Raw genomic sequence first — 25,994 nt, 5'->3', positions numbered from 1 at the left:
TCATCCGCCTCTCTCGCCCTCTTTTGTCCGAGACATTTCTCCATTTTTCCTGTGCTCACTCCTTTTTTCTGTGGTCTTGTCCGCCTCTCGCGACCCCTCATCCGCCTCTCTCGCCCTCTTTTGTCCGAGACATTTCTCCATTTTTCCTGTGCTCACTCCTTTTTTCTGTGGTCTTGTCCGCCTCTCGCGGCCCCTCATCCGCCTCTCTCGCCCTCTTTTGTCCGCCTTTCTCGGCTCCTCAGCCGACTCTCGCGGACTGTTTTTAGCGCCTGCGCAGTACGTCTTTTTGCAGCTACGGCCCATTGCCGGATGTGCCTGCGTCCATCATCCGGTTTAGCATTCTCGGTTAGTAATATGGATTTTAACATAAACATGATTATCTATAAACGTGAATGACGTTTGATATAAGATACCTCTAAATTTAAATTAGCTCAGAAAATGCACATTAGTGAGAGTTAAAAAACCAAAATCAAAGTATTTTTGTGAACACAAGATAATACTAGTAAACACCCTGTACGTATTTTCATTTTTTTTGCATACTTTATTCAGTAGATTTTACCTCTGAAATTATATAGAAGCTAAAATGTACATTATTCTTGTATGTAAAGGGTTCCCAAATTCATAATCAGAAGACTAATTTCTAGTAAGATAATAATTGCATTTTAAAATATATGACTTATATAGACAACCCATTGAAGAATCATGAGCAGCAATGATTGATTTTTGAGATCACTTCAAATGTTCTTTGTCTTTGGCATTGTTTTACTAAAAAATTGAATGCTGCTAACTGTAATGCCTAAGGTCTTCCTACTCATTTCTATATGACAGACAATGAACTAATCAAGAACCCTTAATTGGCAACATGTGTATGTAATTTCTTCTTAACTGATATGGAAGCAGTAACAATATACTTTCACTTTTTGATCAAATAATTAAGAAAAATTTGTAGTATCCAGATGTACTGTATAAAACACCAAACTCAAGGAAATGGTACTTTAATTTTCTCCATTATTTCACAGCCACTTTGTGCATGTATCCTGGAAAATTCCATGGTTTGCCATGCCAGGAATGGACTTTGACTTTCTCATGAACACATACCATGATAACCCAACAATTCATTGATTCAGTAGCATTCACGCAATCATCTCATCCCCAGTGAAAGGACAGAAGCCCTAATAGGTATACAACAGATTAGCAACTAACTGCAGTTTCATTTTTGACAAAAAATAAAATGCATCGGTCAAGAAGCAACAGTCAAGTGCAAAGCTTTACGTAATTTTACATGATCTATCTAAATTACCAAGACAACAAAATTCCCAAAATATAATGACCAGAAACTGAAAACAAGGTGAACATGAAACAATGAGTACACAGATGCATGACCCTGCTTTTTTAACTTTCCAGAAGTCTGCATTAAGCAAAGTTTAAACAAGATGTTTACTGAGCACGACACACCCTGCTCCCTTACCTTCACAGCTTCACAAATGCATGTTTCTCTTTAATTACAGCAGACTTAGTCTGTGAAGACAGTTCTTGGCTGTAATTGGTAGTGAGTTTAAACAATACCCTCCACTTAGATTGAGAGGAGCCCCACTAATTTCCAATATCATACACATTTCTAAAAAGCTAATTAAGGCAACCATCTTTGCTAAACATCATGAAAAAGTCTTTGACTGATTCAGTGTCATGTCAAATATGAAGGGCACTCAGTTTTCTAGCAGTGTGGACACATCTCATCTTAAATTATTTGAAATGAAAATAGATTTATAGTACTTATTAAACAGGCTTTGTTCACATATATGTGTGAAAGTGATCTGACAATTCTGTATTTGCTCGGCCAACTTAACAGACATCAGCTTTTGGCATGTTTATATTCCCTTTAATACGTTCATATAACAAATGTACTGTAGATGTAATTACAACTAAAAAACACTCACATTTCAAGTCAGTTCTGACCATGTTTGTTATAAAATTTATTTACGAAAACTCAAAAATAACTGAAAAAGCATATAATGAGGGGTGGGGGGAATCAATCTTTCCGAAGAGGAATGGTTTCTTCTGTGATACCATCCTTTGTGACAATGCAGATTTTTAGGGCATCACCTGTGTAGACATCTCTTTCTGCAGCAGAAATGAAGACATCCTTAACTAGCTGAATGGCCTTCTCTTTTGTCAATGGTACTTGCTGCACATTTTCCATGTTCTTGAATCCAATCTATAAACAAACAGATAATTAACCCACAAAGCCTTACTATACTTACTACATTAAACAGAAAATAAATACAATAATATTTTAAACAACACATTTAAAATGAACATCAAGAATCAGCAGATTTCTTTATAGCAAAAATCCTTCCCTTACTCTTGGTACAATATAGATTATTTTGGAATGATCCATTCTCCTTGTAATTAATTAACATGTCTGTTTTATTCAACAAGCCCAAAAACTTATTCTTAAGAGTTGAAGGTGCAGCTGCTATTGAGAGATAAACTGACAATCTACTGTACTATTTATGGATGGACAACAACTTTTAGGCTTGACACTTTATTACTACACAAATCAAAATTTTCACACACCAGAGATAATTCCCCATTAACTAACAATGTTAAGTACTTATGAACATGCTTATTTATGAAAGAATTCAAAGTCAGCATAGTTGACAAACATACATATTCTTCACCAATACCTGCACATTCGTTGTTACAAAATGTTAACAATTGTAATTACAAAGTACAGAATTATTCCAACTTTTTCCAAAGTGAAAAGGCATTAAAAATTTTAATAATGTTGTTTGCTAATCTGCCTAATTCAGTACCGTCTGAATTTTACCAACTTGTTCCATTAAATGTTTATCTATATAATCAACAGTTAAAGAAAGGAATGCCCTCAAGTTAGCACTGTACAAAAAAAGTGCAACACCTAATTTAATAATAATAAAAAAATCATAAAGCTCACCCTTTTCAATAAGGATCTTTGCTGAATTCTATTTCAATTACACTACAATGGGATTATATGACTATCCCTTTTAAAGGCCATATTTCCTAACAAGCCTGAACTGAACAGTGTTTCTAACATAAGTGCAAGATGATATTTATCAGACACTACTAGGGCTGAAATTAACAATTATTTTGGTAATCAATTAATCTGTTGATTATTTTTTCAATTAATTGGAATTAAAAAAAAAAAAAAAAAGGGGGCAAAACTGGGTTATGAGACCATACACTGCTGAGAAATACCACTGTAATTGAGGCGGAATGAGCTGAATGCATTACAAATTAGCCATGTGGAGCAGTTCTCATTTAGCCGTATTCCAGTTCTGCCTACACAAATTTTCATCTTTGCCCTGGGTCTGGACAATTTTTCGCAATGAATCTGTGTACATTTGGCTATCACTGTGTGCTTTTAAATGTCGGATTGTGTACGTACAAGGAGCGACACTTCAGACAAACACTCCTTCAATGAGTGGATGTTTTCTTGTCTAGCGCGCATAGCTGATATGCACACAGTTGATGCACGCACAAGGCTGGATACAGTTCTGGAGGAAGGATAGTCACTGACTGATGTACTTTAGCATACCCTTGCATGAAAGCATTGCACAGCTTCAGCAGTTTATCAGCTTGAAGAATGAGCTGCTTTTAGTCAGATCACATTACGCTTAACACTGAGTTGAGGGTGTATGCAAAGAAAGGTAAATATCTTATATACTACTATGACAAACATTTGACTAACTGACGCTAAATAAGAAACAAAATGTATCTGTTCCTACTTACATACAAATTCAACTTAAAGACAGTCTTCAAAACAGATCTCGTTCGTACTCTGGGGACTGTACGCCCGAGTATGACTGAATCACAAAAAGTCCAAAAACAAACAAGAGAAGTGGGGATGGAGCAGAGGACAAACTCGGGAGCATTCTCTGGTCCACTAAACTAAGTTGCATGGGGGGGAGCAGAGGACAAACTCGGGAGCATTCTCTGATCCACTAAACTAAGTGTGAAACTGCCCTAATGAACAGTGGGCTGTTAGCTTACAGTGCTGAAAACACATCTTCACAACTCCCATGTGTTTCCTGTTCAGGTGCTCATGCATAACAGTCTTACTCCCGTGCCATGCCAGTTCTGCATTGCACATTTTACAACCAACCATTTTTTGGAAGACCTAAACAAAAAGTGTTCCCATACTTTAGACATTTAGGTTGTAATTTTGGACTTCCATTTCCCTCCGTCTCTGCCATACTGAAATGCAATACTGGCAAATGTGATGACGTAATGTAATGCATTTGATGTCACCGATTGAACTAATCGACAATGAAAATCATTGGCAACAAATTTAATAATCAAATTTATCGATTTTTGTCACCCTAGACACTACAACCACCAATGAAACAGCAAATAGTCAGTGAAACATAGAAGGTGGGTCTTGGATGAGGTGCAATAAGTGCTTTAATACTTTTTGTGAATTAATCTAAAAAAATATTAGTTGACGATACAGAATCAACAGGTTCAGATGTATGCTCTAAATGGCTGCCAAACAGTTCTGCTTTCTCCCCAAGAGAAAGACACCAATCCATTCTTGCTACTTAAGTTATTATTTCTAAATTCTTTTGAACATTTTTGCATAGCCGTAAAACATTCTTCATTTAGCAACATTTTCAGTCTGCTCGGGAGTGAAGAAAAATTGATCCCCAGGTCCTTAAGATTTCTAAAGAACGAAGACAATTTCATTTGCCTAGTGCCATTGGCACAGACAAATTTCTGAACCTGCTGTCAATGTTTTATAATATTCCCCCCACCACGAACTTTACGCAAAGTAGTGCAGTATTATTTTTTCAAAGTCACCATGGACACACTACATGTCTACCTGCTCTAATCTCTTACAGTTTAACTTTCAAAGCCATTCTCTCTCGATCACACCAAGTTCACTGCCAGAGTCCAAGAAAGAGAGTATTTATTTAAGCACGGCTCCGCTGTGCTGTGCTGCTTCTCCACTGCTATCAGTTAAGTATCACTCACTATCATGCTAAAATACTCTCATGACAAACTCCTTCTTATTAAACAGTTTGTCCAGAGCAAATGGTCTGACTGGAACATCCTAAAAGACGCTGGGATTTTACGGCGCCCGAAATATGAACATCGCGGGTCAGGTCGCCACCACCGCCGGGCTGCGAATAAAAAGACCACCGGTGGCTTTTGCTCAGGAATACGCCATCCTTCTCATGGCCCTAGAAACAGAAGTGTCAGTGTGCCGAATTTACATTATGTGAAAATAAACTCTGATCACGGCTCTGTGCAAAAAGAAGCCTCATTAACTAATATTGCACTGTTTAATTCGAGATCTCTTAATGGCAAAGCATTGGTGCTGTCAGAATTCATCACAGACACCAAACTTCATATGCTGTGTTTAACGGACACTTGGCAAAAACCGAACGAATTTACGTCTCTCATGGAGGTGACTCCATCTGGATTCACTTTCCACACAGAGCCCCGCAGCTCAAGACAAGGAGGTGGACTTGCAGTAATTGTAAGAGTGGACTTAAACATCAAACGAATCCCAATTGATTGTCCACTGTCTTTTGAGTGCCTGGCTCTTAACCTAATAACAGAATCAGGTCCCATCTCACTCATTGTTCTTTATCGTCCTCCAAAATACAATGCATCCTTCTTATCTGATCTGATTGAACTTTTGACCCACCTAAGCTCTCACTCTCAAAGAATTATCCTTCCTGGTGATTTCAACATCCATATTGACAACCCCACATCTAAACTGAGAAATTAATTCCTATCCTTATTGGACTGTTTTGACTTGACACAACATGTTGATTTTCCAACCCACTCTGGTGTTCATATATTGGATCTGATCTGTACTTCTGGATTATCTGTTGCCAACATTTACAGCACTGATTTGGGACTCTGACCATAAAGCAGTGCTTTTCACTGTCTCATTATCTCTCCCTCCTCTTACCTGTAAATGACAAATTTCTTAACAGAAACCTTAAAAATAGCTGTTCCTCTATCCTTTCTGTATCCATTTCTGATCTTTTACTGTCTGCACCTATTCCATCAACACTAGAAAGTCTTGACCACCACTATAACAAAGCCCTTCATTCAGCATTAGATAAAACAGCATCTTTAAAACATAAGGTTTCCTTTAATCGTTCAGCTCCTTGGTATAATTCAGAATTGCGATCTATGAAAGCAGCTGGCCGACACCTTGAGAGAATGTCACATAAGACTGGCCTCACCGTGCACATCCAGGCTTTCTCCGACCACCAAAGAGCTTACAGAGAAGCACTAACTGCTGCCAAGAACACTCATTACGGCTGAATAATAGAAAGTGGCCACAATAACCCAAGGGTTTTGTTTTCTGTAGTTAATAAACTAATCGAACCTGCATCTGGCCCAACTACCTCTTCTACTGAAATCTGAGGAATTCCTCCACTTTTTCCGTAACAAAATTAAAGATCTAAATAATTCAACTAACAAATACATCATCTGTTTATATCTCTCCCTGTTTTCCCACTCCATCCAGCTCCTTCTCTAAGTTCTCACCAGTCACATCTACATTTGTTAATAACTTGCTTTGTAAGATGAGACTGATTACTTGTGTACTGGACCCCATCCCCATCACACTACTTAAATCCTGCTTTCATGCCATAATCCCAACTGTTACAACAATGATAAACTCATCCATTGACACAGGCTCTGTGCCGATCACTTTGAAATCGCTTCTGTAACCCCAATGTTAACAAAGTCTGGCCTTGATGCTGACAATCTTAACAACTTTCAGCGTATCTCCCACTTACCATTCCTGTAAAAAGATCTTGAGCGTGATGTAGCTTCCCAACTCACTAACTACTTAACTTCTAATAATTTGATGGAACCCTTTCAGTCTGGTTTCAGAGCGCAGCACAGCTGTGAAACTGCACTGCTACAGGTAACCAATGATTTGCTTATGGCAGCAGACTCTGGACAAACCAACATATTCATTCTATTAGACCTCAGTGCAGCATTTGACACTATGAGACATGACATTCTACTGTCAAGAATGGAGAACATGCTGGGTATCTCTGGCACTGCCCTCCATTGGTTCAAGTCCTATCTGACTCATAGGCAAGAGTTTGTTAGTCTTGGCAACAGCAGATCCAGCTCAGCGCCAGTCACACAAGGAATTCCTCAGGGCTCTGTCCTCGGCCCTCTTCTCTTCTGTATTTATATGCTTCCCCTTGGTCATATTATTAGTAGCTATGGACTGGGTTATCATTTTTATGCAGACGATACTCAACTTTATTTCAATGTTAAAAGTGGAACTTCATCAGAGCTCTCTCAGCCCACAACCTGCCTCAGTGAAATGAATACCTGGATGAGCAGAACTCTTTAAAATTGAACTGCAACAAAACTGATCTCCTGCAAATTGGGACTAAAGTGCAACTTAATAAAATGAGCTCCTTCCCAGTCCATCTTGGCGGTTATCTCATCAGACCTGCCTCTACTGCAAAGAATCTTGGTATCATTTTTGATTCCTCCCTTTCTTATTCCGCCCACATAAACCACATTAAGAAACTCTTACTTTCACCTCCGTAACATATCCTGTGTTTGCTCCTTCCTCTCCTTTTCTAATGCTGAGAAACTTGTCCATGCTTTTATCACATCCCACATCGATTATTGTAACTTGCTGCTGGCAGGTGCCCCTTCTAATCTTATATCACAGCTCTAGCTTATTCAAAGCTCGGCTGCAAGAGTCCTTACATGAACCAGCAGCAGCGAGCACATAACACCCATCCTGCTCCGCCTTCACTGGCTCCCTGTGTCTTACAGAAAATAAAATCCTACTAATAACCTACAAAGCCTTAAATGACCTTGCACCAAACTACTCAGTGAGCTTCTCCATCACTATGTGCCTGTCCACCCACTAAGGTCCTCTTATTCTGGCAATTTTGTTGTGCCCCACACTAATGTACACTCCATGGGTGACAGGGCCTTCAGCTGTATAGCACCCAGACTCTGGAATGACCTACCAAAATTAATCAGGTCAGCTGACTCCATGAATTCTTTTAAAAAAACTCCTCAAAACACATCTGTTCAGGAAGGCTTTTAGCTCTACCTGACTATTACCCTTCTCTCAGTTTACCTCTATGTCAAGATGCTCATGTAATTTGTGTGTGTGTGCTATACCATCAATTATGTTGTCTGTTGGGCTTTTTTTTCTCTGAATTTACTGTCTTAATCTTCTTTATTTATTTACCTGGTTTAGTACAATGCTATATACTGTATACCCTGCCGTTCTATCTTAAACTTTGTGAAGTGCCTTGAGCATGGGAAAGAAGCTATATAAATAAAATGTATTATTATTATTCTTGTCTTGGTAATACCACCTGTATGCAAAAATTGCCATGCATTGATTGTCAGTGAGACACAACATTTGAGTGATGTAATTAAGTTGAACACAGTGTTGCCCCAGAGATATTCTCCAATTGAATTATTTATCCAAATCAGTCTCCCTATACAAAGGAGTTACCTGTACAACAGGGCTCTGAGCTTGTTGTGTGGAAACCGGAGGATGAAGAGGAGGTTTTAAACTCTGTTCCAATCCAGACTACCCCCTTCTGTTTCCAAGTTAAGACCCTCCTTATAAAACAAATTAAAAGAATGTCACCTGTGAGCAGTTCTTTACTTGTTCTGTTTAAAATCATATTAATGGCAAACTTCTCTATTATACGTTCTACAGGGTGTTCAAGCCACCAGTTCTGAATGAGACTTAGCCAATCTTGAGCTCTAGTTCTAATAGGGCGTAAAGGATCAATTCATTAGCCTTGAACTTTGCATCCCTTGGCTAAAGAATTCAAAGAGGTATGAAGCATAATTTGTGGTTTAAGAAAATTTAATTGCCAATCGTTTTGAAGGGGACACTACATAAATGTTGCTGTTCGCTCAAAGATAAATTAACACTCCAAGTCATCTTCAGGAGGTATTTTCTGGAGCGAATCTCTGTCATGTATCAGGGCCCAGGTTTTCTTTGGGTTCATGTGGAAGATGCAACTGTTGAACAGATAACCGTTGCATTTTGGGTTGTGCTTTCCACAACTGAAATTAGTTCATTTTAAAGTATTTATTGTTAAAAAATAAGAGTTTATCTTTTAGCACCAAATAAAACAAAACGTAGCCACTTATGCATGTGGTGTCCCGCTGGTGAGATATGCCCACATTTCAAAGTTATTTGTTGCAACCAACCCACAATTCACCAAAAGCAATAATGGTATTTTGTTTTACCCAAGGGTGTTTTCTGTCAAACAAGTCATAAGGGTCTATGTTTTCTATTTTCTTTCATTATTAAAATGTGATTTGCACAGAAATCCCAAGGCTAGTAGCGTGTCACAACCAAGTGTATCTGCATTTAGTAAAGATTTCATCTACTTAAAGCCACACAGAGTGAAAGTCTCATTGCCATTCTAATGATGTATAGTTGTCTAGGATTGTCCATTCATATTACATGTTCACAGCTGTGCATATAAAACAGGAAATAAATGGCTTCTGCAACAGTTCATCTCTACGCACAAAGCTTGAGTTAGATTCTGATAACAATATTGACTATTGAGAACAACACATTTGATAAATATCAAGCATAGCATCAAGTCCTTTAAGTACTACTTTAAAGTATAATGTTGAGGCATTGTGGTGTGCAGTTTTACAGTTCAAGTGTTATGGGTTTAATCACTATATATCCAGATGCTGTCTGCTTCGTATTCTTACTTTGTAAGTTTACTGAGCAGTGGTCTTTCAATTTCAAGTTAAAAGTAGGTTTCCTAGCATACCTGGGAGTACTGTTATACACTGTGCCTGCTTCATGAGAGCAACGCCACCCCCTACTCCCCCCTGAATAAATATGACTATCATGCTAATAACCTCACTGTAATATAAGCAACGATAGAAATATAAAAAGCATTTCAGCTAGTGGCAATATAATTAGCCCCCGCCCCACCATGGAGGAGGATTACCAGGAGACGGGCTATAGAAGGGTATCAACCCAGCAGAAGGACCAGAATCTGCTCCTTAATGAGAGGAGGAACAGGAGAACTGCCAGAGCCCTACAGAATGACCTCCAGCTAGCTTGTGGTATGCATGTTTCTGACCAAACTGCCAGAAATCGACTCTGTGAGGGTGACATGAGGGCCTGACATCCCCTATTAGGATCTGTGCTCACAGCTCAACATTGTGCAGCTCCAAGGGCATTCGCCAGAGAATACTAAAATTCACAGCTCCGTCATTGGTGCCCCATTCTCTTCACAGATGAGATCCAGTTCAAACAGTACACATGTGACAGGCATGAAAGAGCCTACAGTCACTATGGTGTAAGTTATGCAGTCTGCAACATTATCTAGAACTACCAGTTTGATGGTGGGTCAGTGATGATCTGGGGAGGCATACCTTGGATGCTAGGCAATGGTACCCAGACTGTTAGGTACTAGGATGAAATGCTCAGAGCCGTTGTCAGACCTTATGCTGGTGCAGCGGGCCCTGGGTTCCTCCTGGTGCAGGATAATGCCTGGCCTCTTGTGGCCAGAGTGCATAGGCAGCTTCTGGATGATGAAGGCTTTGATGCCATGGACTGGCCCACACATTTCCCAGACTTGAATCCAATTAAGATAAGAACCTCTTGGATGTTATATCAGTTAGGCCTGGGAAATTTAATGCATTAATTTTTTATATTAATGTTGCCTATTTAACAAATTAAAAAAAGTATTGTTTCATCCAGGGCTGGCAACAAGGCAAATGCCTCAAGTAGTGCTTTGGTCAGGGCAGCATTTTCATGCATTTTTTTTTTTTTTTAATATAAACATTATGAAACAATAATACAAATAAGTGTGTACCTAAAGAACTATACAGTATACTCATCCAGTACCATATTTATATATTACCTTTAAAAATGTATTAAAAAAAAGTTTTCATATAAAGGTTTAACATTTATTATTAAGAAGTTCACAATGATACGCCACACGTCAATATGTAACTCTGGTGTTCATTCTCTTGATTTATTCATACTGACATAAGTGCAGTGCTAGGTCTCTACCACCTGAGGAACATGTCTCTCAAGTAAGGACCAAGAGGGACTACACAGTTATTTACATGGTGCACCAGCTGAAAAACCCTCGTGTACAGTATAATCATCAAGTCACTGATGGTGATGAACAACTGAAGAGAGTATTAAAGGAGATTTAACACAAGTTTTAATGTATGCCCATTTAAGAGATGCTTATTCTTTCAATTTAAATCGGTCTTCAGCAGTGCATTGAAAGTCAATAGTCATTTCGATCATTTATTATAGCTTTATTAACTCAAGAGTGTCACAGTGGCTCACTGCACTTAGGTACAATCTCATAAGTGCTCACATTGCTGGCCTTGCATACCCACAACTGTAAACCTACATTTTTGCCCACCCCTGTATATAAAAAAACTGTTACTGCAGTACTTGTTTTGTGCAGGAGACTAAATGTTTCCAAAAAGGGCCACTAGGTTTCCAAACAGTGAAACTTTGCAATACTATGGGAAATGACATTTAAACTTGGCACAATGATAGTTGACAGATAGAGGCACAAAGGAAACTTGATTCCAGGGTTGTGCATCATAAAATGTCTTAGATACAGTATATACTGTAAAATCCTGCTTTTTGGAGAGAAATTCCTAATGCACTATTTTTTGTGTTTTATTTAGTTGATGTTGGTGAAAATAAGTTTTGTAATCATATAAACACTTTCTTCTAAAAATTTCCAGTATTGTACTCACAATTCTTTTTAGCAGTTTGCAGCTTTTTTATTACATAGACAGTAATAGCAGTTTATTTTCTAGTATGTAATTCTGGCACAATAATGCCAACAAACCCTTAACACTACAATCCCTGAAGTTTACAATTTTTTTCCCATTGTCCCACACCTGCTTAAATTTTCCTGACATACGCCAAGAAGCTCATAGATCCTAATTACTGTACTAACAGCCCGCTTTTGTGGATTACCAAAACAGCCTGCTACACCCCTCACACCCCCATTCAGTCAGATGAAAGCATCACCCTGCTGCAATCCTCATAGCTGAAGTATGTGTTGAAGTATTCATCTGGCAATGTGTTTGTAACGACTTATAAAGGTAATGAAATACCATGATTTCAAATACATACATTTCATATGTGTTTGGTGTCTATAACAATATGTGTAAACATAGAATGACAGAGGAAAAGGGCTAAAACAGAAAAGGTTGTCATATGTTATAGTAATAACATAATTTTGACATCAAGTGTAGGATGTGTGAAGACTGAAGCCCAAAATTTCAAGAAACACTTTCACAAAAGGTGTAACAAAACAAGTATGCTGGTATTGAAGAATAAAACCAAAGAAAAGTAAATTGCTTAACTAACATGTTGCTGAAGTCCAACTATCAGTTGGTACAAAGTAAAAGATGTTCATATACGTGTGTGCTTGCGCATTCCACTTTCCGTCATAGATCTGCGCAGGATCATTAATGTTTTACTTACTTCATATTTAAAGAATGATAATACATTTTTAATCTTATTTGTATTCATATTTTTTTTGGCTTTCACCTTGATGTGTATTATTCTAGGTGGCAATATCAATTCCTCATCATATCCACAACATAGTATTCCTGCATTCATATATGGGCATCATAAAAATATATCCTCTTTGGAAAAATTGCTTTGTATGTCTTTTAGCTGCTTTAACAGAAATTTTACTTTCTCAATCAATGAGTTGGCCAACATATTACATATTACACATGTGGAAAAGCAAAAGTAATATGAACTGGCTGTACCTGATTGTCAAGAAGGGGTTGTAGCATGGCACTTGCAGAGCCTCCAGCTTTGTACTGGTCTCTTTGATATGAGCCAACAGGGTCAAAACTATACACTGCTCCCTTTCCTGTTTAAAAGAAAAATTAAGGAAGAAAAACATTTTTTGACAACTCATTTTAACACAAATCAACATATATGAAACAATGTATATATTTTAAGTCAACAGGTAGGTATGTTTTATTCAACTTCCTCATTGAAACAGTCTCCTTACTGCCAATGTATTACTTTCACTTAAAAAACAATTTAAAATATCAAACTTGAAATTTAAATTATTTCAGGAAACTTGCTTACAATGCAAGTTGATGGAAATGTTTTAATATGGTGAGAGGCTTTTTCAAGACTGCAACACAGCTTCCCCACCAGACACACGCACTGAATGAAACCGTTTATAAACACATTAAATAAAGCCTACAATTGAAACCAACAGAACTCCAGAACAAAGAAAAAGCCTTAAAATTTCCTGAATACATCAACATCAAAGCCGTGAACGCACCTACAAACCGATTCATGTTTTGAGATAGTGCACAAAAAAGTACATATCCATATTGTTTTCATAAACACCTAACTTACGTAAAACTAATTCTAAAAAGTCCAGTTTTCCTGCTTTTCTCTACATACACCCTCTAAATGCAATAGTTTTCTATTGGTAGCAACCTGAATTAAAACTGAAATCATAATTACTCTTTCAAAGCAATTCATTTTTTACAATTTTTATTTTATTTTTTTATTTTCTAGGAAAATGCACAATCCCAGATTTTACACAGATCATGTGAAACTACAAAAGTAAGCAGTTTTGACTTCTGTGCAAATTTCTAGCTGTAGAGAATTCTCTTTGTAATGAAGTAAAACATTTTGAAAATGAATCTGCTGGAGTTTGTATTGTTTATCAAAATGTTAATCACTTCAGCATTTATACTCTGTTTAGCACAAACACCTCTTCACATGCTTGTTCATGTCTTTAATATAACTCATTGAATGCATACCTTCTTCATCCAGTCCACCAATGATATTATAAACATAGTATGGGAAAAAACGTCGTGAGTACAGAATGGTAGAGAGCATAGCAGCAATTGCTCCACTTGTCATTGTCTTGTTGTTTGCATGCTTGTACATCTGAAATCAGAAAATATGTGGAAAACTTAATTTCACTATATCATATTTTATGATACTCTAAATAACATTTTAATTTTTTATTCATTAAATTAAGTATGTCCTGCCTCATCACAACCCCTGCCTGTCACCCATCATAGTTTATGACTGGTGAGCACAAATGCCAACTCCACTAATTGGGCTTCATGCATCTTGCAGTCACAAGTTAGTCATTAGGGAGCACTGGCCAGACACCAGGCTCCAAGAGTGGGTTCAATCCAATCAGTGACACTCTGCATTAATTAAGGTGTTCATGACATTTTCTTTATTATTAATATGGTTTTCATTATACATTAGTAGAGCACATGAAATCTGACATGATAATTTACTGGTAAATGTCGGGGTCAGATATCTTAAAAATTACTTGCACAAGTTAAAGGAACCAGCCAAATGTAGCTACTTTATACTGCTTTAATTTTATGCATGGGTTGTTGATATAGTCCTATCTTAAGAGAATTTTGTTTTATATTTTCTCAATATAATACTGAAACAAATGTTATTCTGGAATGAAATATGACTCTCCATTACCTATGCTAAAAGATGCATATCTGGCCAATAAGTAGGCAGTTTTACACAAGGATTTAAATTTCAATTTATATATTGCACATCCAATTAAACCTAGTAGGTTTCAGTAACTAAATCATTAAAATTAATAAAAATATGCTTAATGGAAAAAAAAATTAAATATTTTGTTGAGGTCACTATGCACAAGATTTGAAATGCAAGGTGTGGCAGCATGACTCGCTCAACCATTTCAAGGGGATTAGCGGCGATTTCATGGCGAACAGCATCCTTGAGGGCTTCAAGGTTCTGAGGTTGGTGTGTGTATACCTTCAACATGAGATAGCCCCACAAGAAGAAATTGCATGGAGCGATAACACATGGACGTGAAGGCCACCTGACATTGCCACGCAGGGAGATCAGCTTCCCTGGAAAATTCTCTCTCAAAACTTGCATGGATCTCCATACCGTATGAGCTGTTGCTCTATCCTGTTGAAACCAGGCATCCACCAGATCCATTTCTTTCAGATAGGGGTGCAAAAAGTTCTCTAGCATTTCAATGAAACGTTCTGAAGTGACAGTGATCGTTGCTCCCTGTGGTGTTGGGAGTCCACAGCTCAGATTGAAAAGGCCAGTTTTTTTAAATAGATAATTGCCGCACTAGCGGCTTAAAGAGGCGGCTTGGTAGTGCGGTGCAGTTCCCGGGCGCTTTGTGATTGCGGGCGGTTCACACTTAAGTGCACAGGTGAGAAGTTGTCCGCATCCGTAACTGATGCCGGGAGCTGCTAATCACCACACCTGATCCACGTCCCTGTTATATATAATAGGAACGCGAGTGTGGGGGAAGGGAACGGAGGTTAAGGAAGAAGGCAGCTGCAAACAAGGGAGAGCCAGTGTGTGAAAACGAGAGAGAACGAGTCAGCGAGCGAAGACTCGCGGATATAAGCAGGCAGCTGGGAGAGGCAAGCCCTAGCGGGGGTGTTTGGCCAACACCCGGGGGCCAACGGTAGTGTTCAGTCCTGCTGAGCACTTGAGAGGAGGAGCAGCAGTGACCGGAAGAAGGTTGGCTTGCCGCATAAGGCCGAGAAGGCAGCGGGAGTCTGAGATTTGGAGTGGAACCACAGCATGAGCGCCCTGTCCATTGTTGGAAACCAAGTCTTAGTCTGGCAGAGGGGCTGAACGAAGCCAGGGATCGGTAGGCCACCAGACCAGTGAAAGTAAGAGAAGGTTAGTTGCAGGTAGGGTGACTCCCCTGGTGCATAGCCTGGATGGGAGAAGCAGGGAAGTCACCAGTAGGAAGAAGGTACCAGGCTTTATGTTTTAAAAAAGGACTGCTTCCAGCCATTGTTTTTAACCCCGTTTTAAAAGGATTTATTTATTGGATTTTAACCTCCACAATTTCACTTGCTTTTAATGGATTCTTTATTTAATAACTCTTTGTAGCACTGTACTATTTTTTGGACACTGTTTTTGGTTTGGTTTTTAAATAAAAGCACTTTACACCTTTTTGCACCATCCCCTTGCTTCGTCATTGATGTCTTCACTGTCCAGGTCATCTGGTTACATTACCGACGGTGTTGGGTTCAAGAGATCCCAGAAGCCAGCTGGGAGCATGGAGCAGAACCCGCATCATCACACTCCGACCTCCTCAAAAAAGTTAGGGCAGTGTTTCCCAACCTCGGTCCTGTGGCCCCCCCTGTGACTGCAGGTTTTTGTTCCAACCAGATTCCTAATCAGTGACAACACCTGATAGCACTGATCTCATTTAATTAGCTGTTATTTTTCTTTTATTCTACATTCAGAAAAGCACAGCAGCATGATTTTTACATTTATAAGACATTTAGAAATACTTATGCTTTTGCTACAGATTTAAATGATTAACTCTCTTTTGATGATTTCATTATATTTTGCCCTTTCTCTGTGCAGTTTTTCCCCTTCGTTGTATCTTACTAATGACAATTAAAAATATGCAGAGCAGACATGCTGGCAAACAACACTGAATAATAAAAGGCTGCAAGTACTTTAGCATCAGACCCACTAATTGGTAAATAATAGATTAAACAAACAATTAAAACATTGAATGAAAATCAAGATGAAAATATTGTTAAAAAGAAAAAAATACATTATTCCCATATAACTGCTTGGTACATTTTAATATATATAATATACACACCAAACTTAGTTTTCTAATTTCTATATTGTTCTCAAAACACAGAACTTGGGAAATAACATCACTTAATTAGCCTAGGAGTCCAATTAAAAACAGAAGCTGGTTGGAACAAAAACCTGCGGCCACAGGACTGAGGTTGGGAAACACTAAGTTAGGGTCTACAATGTCAAATTCTGCACCAAACTATAACACACTCACTGTGTAGGTGTCTCTGATTAAGTTCACATCTGATGGTTTCAGCCCAATAGCGAAATATTTGCTTCTTTCTGCAGCCATTCAAATGGAAATGTGCCTTATTAATGCATATGACAATGTCATCTCAAATAATGGTTTCCAGAATATTCGCGCACAACTCTCTACGTCTCTCCCAGACTCTCTCAGCGAGTACCTGCACTATCATCATTTTGTATGGATGGAAATTAAGGTCCTCATGCAAAATCCTCCTAAAAGATGTGTTGGAAATGCCCAAGGCAGAAGCATGTTTGTGCTCTGAACATCTAGGACACTATGAAACTGATGCCCTTACAGCTTTAATGTTTTCAGTCATTCATACAGTCATACAGTACCTGTCTATCTAAATTTAGCCACCGACTGAAGAATTGTTTTCCAATTTGGAACATCACCATTAGGATAAATGCTGAAGTGCATTTGGAAGGCACATTACATAGTAATGAAGGATTTGTTGTTTTTGAAGAACGCTTCAACAGCAAAAGCACGGTGTGCACCAGACCAAGGCATGTTGGCAACTGAAAACTACAAGGGATCGTCTATCACAGGACCCCCATCCCAACCCACTCGGCTGCCTCTACCTCACGCAATGACCTTGAGAAATGTGGTACTTTTGGCTTCTATATCACAGACATACATACATACATACATACATACACTAGCAAGTTCATTTCTGGTTGAGAAACTGTAATTGCTTCCTGTTCGTAGGTGAAAATGTTTAGATTTTAATCATAACCCTTGATTTTTGTGTGTAAAAGCATATTATGTTAAGACTTATCCATTCTAAAGGCTAAACTTTCTTTCTATCCATCATTTCCGCTTATATAGCTATAGGTCATTCAGAGCGTATTCAATTTCATAGTTTCAAAATTCAATTTCATGTTACAAAACAGGCCCATTCTTACTGACAAGCATCTTTACACAGAGCTAATTGGTGTGAAACCACAAATTCCACATACAGAAGCAAGTAAACACTGTACGTTTTGATAAATACATTCTGGTTCGGAATCATATTATAAGCTTCAAATTTAGCTTTACCCAGTACTGCAATATATTTTATTAACAGGTCAACAGCAATTTATCTTAATTAGTGTTGTGTTTATTAACTTTCAGCTCTTCTATTTAACACTAGAATTACCAAAGCCTATGAAAAAACTCATAAATCCCTTCGCACTTCTCAGTCAGCATGTTTTGTCTTGTAAATGTGCCGATCAAGACAAGCAGCCTACTATTCCATCACCCAACCGCCACAGAACAGAAACAAAGCACTCCCAGATAATTAAGGCTGGAACTGGGAGAAAAGTGCTGGAGTTTTAGAATGGAAATAGATCGTTATTTGGAACACATGCATTTTATGTGTGTTCTGTTTCTACAATAACCTGTGTAAACACATTGTTAAAGCGAACATTTTTCATATTTTAGTAATAAATGCTTCGGTGGGCTGGCGCCCTGCCCGGGGTTAGTTTCCTGCCTTGCGCCCTGTGTTGGCTGGGATTGGCTCCAGCAGACCCCCCTGTGACCCTGTAGTTAGGATATAGTGGGTTGGATAATGGATGGATAGTAATAAATGACAACATGTAGACATAAACTATACAATGTGTAAAGCCTGAAGTGCAAAGATCAAATAAACACCTTCACAAAAGGTTCAAGGATTTTGCAACAACTTCCATGGCACAGTGGTAACAATTGCTGACTTATAATCAAGAGTCCCCCGGTTCGATCCTCACTGCCTCGTATATTTACCGTTTTGAATAGTGAGCTGCTCTTATTGTTAATATTATACAATAAACACATACATTTGATTTGTGTCTGTAACAGCTGCTGTAAATGTATAGTATTTGTAAAAGTTACCGTTTTTTTTCCCCCACTTTTATTCTCTCAGTCACGATCACAATACATACTACCAAACCTTTTTATTCAATTTTATTGAGTGTTCCTGCTTACGCTGAATTAATATGCGCCTTATGGTCCATGATGTCACTCCAAGATAACGCAGGCTGGAACAGGGAGAACTTTGTGGCCATTCTGTGGCGATGGGGGGATGGAATAGTAGGCTGCTTAACCAAAATTTTATGCTAGCTTTAAAAATACACACAGAACAAACATTTATTGTTTCTTTATAGAAACCTTCATAATACAACCAGTTTACTCTTATACAATCTGAATATTAACAGATGGAAATTCAGCACCACTCAATTTTTGTAAATTGTTCAGACAACTGCACTCAAAAGAAAAAAAAAAAAAAATAATACCTTTAATCGAGCATCAATTATTTTGGTCAGTGTCAGACAATCTCCATGAAATCCACTGCAGCCAATCACAGTAGTGTCAGTTCTATATATATATATATAAAAAAAAAAAATCTTTACATGCAGTCAGGTTAGGACATAGCATAGTGACATCAATAATGCTCTCACACACAGAATTTGTCTGCAAATAATCCCAAGGATATTTCAGCTGAATTATCTGCATCCAAGTAGCTGTGTGTACTTTATTACATATATGAACAAAGGCAATGTGTAACCGCAGAACAACAAACAGTCAAGACTGCTAATAGTTTGTATAGTATATGATTGTCAAAAGTTATCAAAATATTGGTAAGTACAGATTGTAACGTTTTTTAACTATCTGAAAACTCATTTTTAATGGAATTGATTCTGTAGCCTACATTATGAATATACTTCCAGTTCACTTTGGCCTTTGACATTTGAGCCTTGCAGGCAACCAATGGCCAGGGCTACAGTTGCAGCCCTGTTTCCAACTACGGACAGGTGTTAATATAGCAAATCATTAGCATTGAATCCTTCACCGATACTCTTTAATTGACAAAGAGGGCAGCCTGAGTAGTGACGGCAAACAATCAGTATAAGCCTGTAAACTGTTGTGTACGAAGTAGGGGTGTGACATTTTTTTTTTTTTTTCTGCTAGTTTAAACACATATTGAAGTACATTAAATGTTTGACACACTAAGATAGGAGTCTGTAATCATTTTTACCAGTGGGCCAGTTTTATTCTCCGCTGTTTATTCAAGGGCAGCACTCTTTAGCATTAGGGCTCTGACCCTCCTTTGATGTATAATAATAATTCATTTTATTTATTGGGGGCACTTTACATTAGCAGTAAATCTCAAAAGTGCAACATAAAAGATTAAACAAAGGCAAGGCAAGATAAAAACACAGATTTAACAACAATAATTATAGCATTCTTGTTAATATACTTTCCTAAATAGAAAAAAAAAAGGGCGGCACGGTGGTGCAGTGGTAGCGCTGCTGCCTCGCAGTTAGGAGACCCGGGTTCGCTTCCCAGGTCCTCCCTGCGTGGAGTTTGCATGTTCTCCCCGTGTCTGCGTGGGTTTCCTCCGGGCGCTCTGGTTTCCTCCCACAGTCCAAAGACATGCAGGTTAGGTGGACTGGCGATTCTAAATTGGCCCTAGTGTGTGCTTGGTGTGTGGGTGTGCTTGTGTGTGTCCTGCAGTGGGTTGGCACCCTGCCCAGGATTGTTTCCTGCCTTGTGCCGTGTGTTGGCTGGGATTGGCTCCAGCAGACCCCCGTGACCCTGTGTTCGGATTCAGCGGGTTAGAAAATGGATGGATGGATAAATAGAAAAGTCTTTAGCTGTTTTTTAAAACAGCCCACAATCTGCTGTGTTCTCAGGCGCTCTGGTAGGGCATTCCAGAGCCGTGGAGCAGCGGCTGCAAAGGCTCAGTCGCCCATTGTATGAAGTTTGGTCACAGGGGGGCAAACGCGGTGGGTATTTGTAAAACGGAGGTTTCTTGTAGTGGATTATTCTTTAAGATATTGTGAAGCATTTCTGTGGATACACTGGTGAGTAAACAGAGTTTGTATTCGATACGGAGATAGATAGGGAGCCAATGAAGTGACCGAAGGATTGGTGAGATATGTTCATATTTCCGCACCCTCATCAGGATTCTTGCAGCACTATTTTGAATTTGTTGGAGCTTTTGAAGGCTCTTGTTGGGTATCCGGATGAGGAGTGCATTACAATAGTCCAGTCTGGATGAGAAAAAGGCAATTTACAAACCATCACTGAAAAATTTGCTACAGAGACACATTAGATAGATAGAACTTCAAAAATACAAATTTCCATACCGTATCGGTCAAGCCTCAGGTTAATAATAATAATAAGTTTTATTTATGTAACGCCTTTCATACACTCGAACACTTTACAATTCAATACACACATTAACATGACAGTAGAAATTACATACACGAAAAACTATAATACTCATTGAAAAGATGCGTTTTTAACAGAAGTTTGAAATTAATAATAGATTTTTCCTCGCGAAGGCTGAGAGGGAGAGAAATTCCAAATTTTAGGGGCTATCACTCTGAAAGCTCTGTTACCTATAGTTATTAACCTGTGTTTAGGTACAGTGAGTAACTTAACGTCCGATGATTGTAATGCACGGGCAGGAGTGTAAGGAAGCAGCAGCTCCGGCAGATAATGAGGGGCTAACACATGAAGGGCTTTAAAAGGTGAGAAGGATAATTTTATATTTGATTCTTAAAGAAACTGGTAACCAATCATAACTAATCATAGAGGACAGGAGTGATGTGAGCAGATTTTTTTAGTGTGCATTAGTAAACGAGCAGCAGAATTCTGAACATATTGTAATCTATTAATATATTTAGTCGGAAAGCCATAAAACAATGCGTTACAATAGTCCAGATGGGTAGTGATGAAGGCGTGAATGAGTGTCTCAGTATCTTTCACACTGATGAAAGAATGCAGATAAGCAATGTTGCAAAGATGAAAAAAGGCTGTCTGTACTATTGAGCTAATGTGTGATTGAAAAGTAAGAAGCTGACTGTGAATTTCCCATTGGGATTAATAAAGTATCTATCTATCTATCTAAGAAGAAGAAGACAACTAAGAAGATGACACCCAAATTGCAGACTGATGCTGAGGGTTGAATCAGGATCCCATCAATGTCAATTTGTATCCCACGAAGGGTAGAGAGGACAGATTTGGTACCAACTAATAAGATTTCTGTTTTATCAGGATTGAAAAAACAGGTGAAGATGTTGCAGTTGCATCAACGCTTACATAAAGTTGTGTGTCATCAGCATAGCAGTGGAAGCTCAGACCATGCCGATGAATAATCTCACCTAATCGTAGCATATAGATGTTGAAGAGGACTGGACAGAGAACTGACCCTTGAGGGATATCTTGTGTGAATGAAGTAATGGCAGATTTGTATTCCCTAATGAAGACGTAATACTGGCGATCACTGAGGTATGATGTGAACCAAGAAAGAGCGGCACCAGACATACCAATAGCTGAAAGTCGGGACAATAAAATGTTATGGTTAACTGTATCAAACGCTGTGCTCAAGTCAAGAAGAACTAGAATAGAGGCCATCGCTGAATCTGCGGTTATAAGTAAGTCGTTGGCTACCTTACGTAAAGGAGTTTCAGTGGTATGTAGGGCTCTGAATCACGATTGACAAGGCTCAAGCAGGTTATGCAAACTTAAATAATCATTGAGTTGAGCAGCAACAACCTTTTCTAAGATCTTAGTCATAAATGGAAGATTAGCAATTGGGCGATAAAATTTTAGCTGTAAGGGATCTGAGCCAGGTTTTTTTAAAACAGGGGTTACATCAGCAGTTTTTAAATCACTTGGAACAACACAGGTGCGGAAACTACAATTGATAAAGTGAGAAATGGGGGCAGAAAGTTTGTCAGTGCAAGCCTTAATCAGTAAAGTAGGAGCAGGATCTAGGTGGCAGGTAGATTTATTTAAATTTAGATATTACTTCAGCAATATAATTTGGTGTAGTGGGGTTAAATTTAGATAAATAAACTGTAGATTTAGAAGTATAATCATTCGACAGAGATGAGGAATGGTTAGTACAGAAACTTTGATATATGGTCATAATTTTTGACTGAAAATAGTCTAAAAATAGATTACAGTGCTCAACAGAGAAATAAGGATTTTTAACAGCAGGTTGACAAAGTCTGTTAACTGCATTAAAAAGAGATTTTAACAACGACCGCCACTAGTATTGTTAGCCAACAGGGTGCTGGCTGAAATTGGGCTATTGTTGGCCGAAGAAGAGGTGGGGAGATGTGTCCAGAGGGAGGAGGAAAGTAAAGAGAGTGGAACTGAGGGTAGGAACTTTGAATGTTGGCAGTATGACTGGTAAGGAGAGAGAGTTAGCAGATATGATGGAGAGAAGGAAGGCTGATACATTGGGCGTGCAAGAGACTAAATGGAAGGGGAGTAAGGCCAGGTGGATTGGAGGTGGATTCAAATTGTTCTATCATGGTGTGGATGGGAGGAGAAATGGGGTAGGAGTTATTCTGAAGGAACAGTATGTCAAGAGTGTTTTGGAGGTGAAAAGAGTGTCAGGCAGAGTAATGATTATGAAGCTGGAAATTAGAGGTGTGATGAATGTTGTTAGTGCATATGCACCGCAAGTTGGAGGTGCAATGGGTGAGAAAAAAAGATTTTTAGAGAGTGAGGTGGATGAAGTGATGAATAGTGTACCCAAGGGACAGAAAGTGGTGATTGGAGCGGATTTCAATGGGCATGTTTGGTGACAGGAACAGTGGAGACGAGGAGGAGGTGGGTAGGTATGGTGTCAAGAAGAGGAATGAAGAAGGTCAGAGGATAGTGGATTTTGCGAAAAGGATGGACATCGCTGTGGTGAATACGTATTTTAAGAAGAGGGAGGAACATAGGGTTACGTACAAGAGTGGAGGAAGATGCACACAGGTAGATTACATCCTATGCAGAAGAGTTGATCTGAGAGAGATTGAAGACTGAAAAGTGGTGGCAGGGGAAAGTGTAGTTAAGCAGAATAGGATGGTGGTATTTAGGATGACGTTGGAAATCAAGAAGAGGAAGAGTGGGGGCAGAGCCAAGGATCAAATGGTGGAAGTTGAAAAAGGAAGACTGCAAGGTTGAGTTTAGGGAGGAGGTGAGACAGGCACTGGGTGGCAGTGAAGAGTTACCAGACAGCTGGGAAACTACAGCAGATGTAGTAAGGGTGACAGCAAGAAGGGTGCTTGGCGTGACATCTGAAAAGAGGAAGGAGGAAAAGGAAACCTGGTGGTGGAATGAGGAAATACAGTAGAGTACACAGAGGAAGAGGATGGCAAAGAACAAGTGGGATAGTCAGAGAGATGCAGAAAGTAGACAAGAGTACAAGGAGAGAAGGCACAAGGTGAAGAGAGAGGTGGCGAAGGCTAAAGAAAAGGTGTATGATGAGTTGTATGAGAGGTTGGACACTAAGGAGGGAAAAAAGGACCTGTACTGATTGGCTAGACAGAGGGACCGAGCTGGGAAAGATGTGCAGTAGGTTAGGGTGATAAAGGATAAAGATGGAAACGTACTCACAAGTGAGGAGAGTGTGTTGAGCAGATGGAAAGAGAACTTTGAGAGGCAGATGAATGAAGAGAACGAGAGAGAGAAGAGATTGGATGATGTGAGAAGCATATGACAGGGTGCCTCGAGAGGAACTGTGGTATTGTATGAGGAAGTCGGGAGTGGCAGAGAAGTACGTAAGAGTTGTACAGGATATGTACAAGGGAATGTGACAGTGGTGAGGTCTGCGGTAGGAGTGACGGATGCATTCAAGTTGGAGGTGGGATTACATCAGGGATCGGCTCTGAGCCCTTTCTTATTTGCAATGGTGATGGACAGGTTGACAGAGGAGATTAGACAGGAGTCCCCTTGGACTATGATGTTCGCTGATGACATTGTGATCTGTAGCGATAGTAGGGAGCAGGTTGAGGAGACCCTGGAGAGGTGGAGATATGCTCTAGAGAGGAGAGAAATGAAGGTCAGTAGGAACAAGACGGAATACATGCGTATAAATGAGAAGGAGGTCAGTGGAATGGTGAGGATGCAGGGAGTAGAGTTGGTGAAGGTGGATGAGTTTAAATACTTGGGATCAACAGTACAGAGTAATGGGGATTGTAGAAGAGAGGTGAAAAAGAGAGTGCAGGCAGGGTGGAATGGGTGGAGAAGAGTGTCAGGAGTAATTTGTGACAGACGGGTATCAGCAAGAGTGAAAGGGAAGGTCTACAGGACAGTTAAGTTACCAGTAGCTATGTTATATGGGTTGGAGACGGTGGCACTGACCAGAAAGCAGGAGACAGAGCTGGAGGTAGCAGAGTTAAAGATGCTAAGATTTGCAGTGGGTGTGACGAGGATGGATAGGATTAGAAATGAGTACATTAGAGGGTCAGCTCAAGTTGGACGGTTGGGAGACAAAGTCAGAGAGATGAGATTGCGTTTGGACTTGTGCAGCGGAGAGATGCTGGGTATATTGGGAGAAGGATGCTAAGGACAGAGCTGCCAGGGAAGAGGAAAAGAGGAAGGCTTAAGCATGTGGTGAGAGAGGCCATGCAGGTGATGGGTGTAACAGAGCAAGATGCAGAGGACAGAAAGATATGGAAGATGATGATCGGCTGTGGCAACCCCTAACAGGATGAGCCGAAAGAAGAAGACGACATGCAATTTAAAAACCATATGTCATCACATTTACAGTATAATGCAAGTTGCTATAACTTAAGTGCTCAATTGCATAAACGGTGGCACTGCTCCATGTGCTCATATAATAGGCTTTAAACTTATTTACTTTAAGTGCAGAATTTTACTCTTACATTTTACAAAAGACTGCACTACTTGAAGTATTTAATTATAATGATTGAAACTTTACCTTATTTGATCTCATCAATATAATGATTTTAATACATATAGAACTGAAAAATTATTTAAATACATTTTTATTGAGTTGCAGTGTATACTGTATTGGGTATTGAAAATTTTATTACTTTCCTTATTTACATATTGAAGTCTAAGGAACTTGCTTAGAACTAAGTGGCTTTGACCAAATATTTGGCAAATTTGTTTACTTCAAGGTTTGATATAAATTCATCTACCATTAGGACAGAAAACAAAATACACAACAAGTAGGATATTTTTAAACCATATAAAATCAGCACTTTTTTTTTTTTACTAAATTGTTTTATGATTTTACTCAACAATCACCACTTTACGTAAAAAGGAACATTTCTTTAAATTGATTAAGACTGTGTGATTGAAACATGTCATGCTGTATAT

The 25,994-nt window shown here is 38.9% G+C and overlaps 1 protein-coding gene across 1 annotated transcript in view; it reads right to left on the bottom strand.

The window, feature by feature from the left end:
- Positions 1 to 1,945: 1,945 nt before the first annotated feature.
- The window catches only part of psmb1 (proteasome 20S subunit beta 1), a 43,930-nt gene continuing 19,881 nt past the window's right edge, over positions 1,946 to 25,994 (bottom strand). Inside the window, exons 3-6 of the mRNA XM_028797316.2 lie at positions 19,151 to 19,232; positions 13,834 to 13,963; positions 12,811 to 12,917; positions 1,946 to 2,215 (exon numbers count right to left, since the gene is read on the bottom strand). Coding sequence (XP_028653149.1) covers positions 2,030 to 2,215; positions 12,811 to 12,917; positions 13,834 to 13,963; positions 19,151 to 19,232 — 505 coding nt within the window. The 3' untranslated portion in view covers positions 1,946 to 2,029. The remainder of the gene's footprint in view (positions 2,216 to 12,810; positions 12,918 to 13,833; positions 13,964 to 19,150; positions 19,233 to 25,994) is intronic.

The sequence above is a fragment of the Erpetoichthys calabaricus genome, chromosome 3, assembly GCF_900747795.2.
Source record: "Erpetoichthys calabaricus chromosome 3, fErpCal1.3, whole genome shotgun sequence".
In the NCBI taxonomy this organism is placed as follows: domain Eukaryota; kingdom Metazoa; phylum Chordata; class Cladistia; order Polypteriformes; family Polypteridae; genus Erpetoichthys; species Erpetoichthys calabaricus.
Note: the sequence above shows the minus strand (reverse complement) of the source record. Positions and strands in the feature narration are given on the sequence as shown.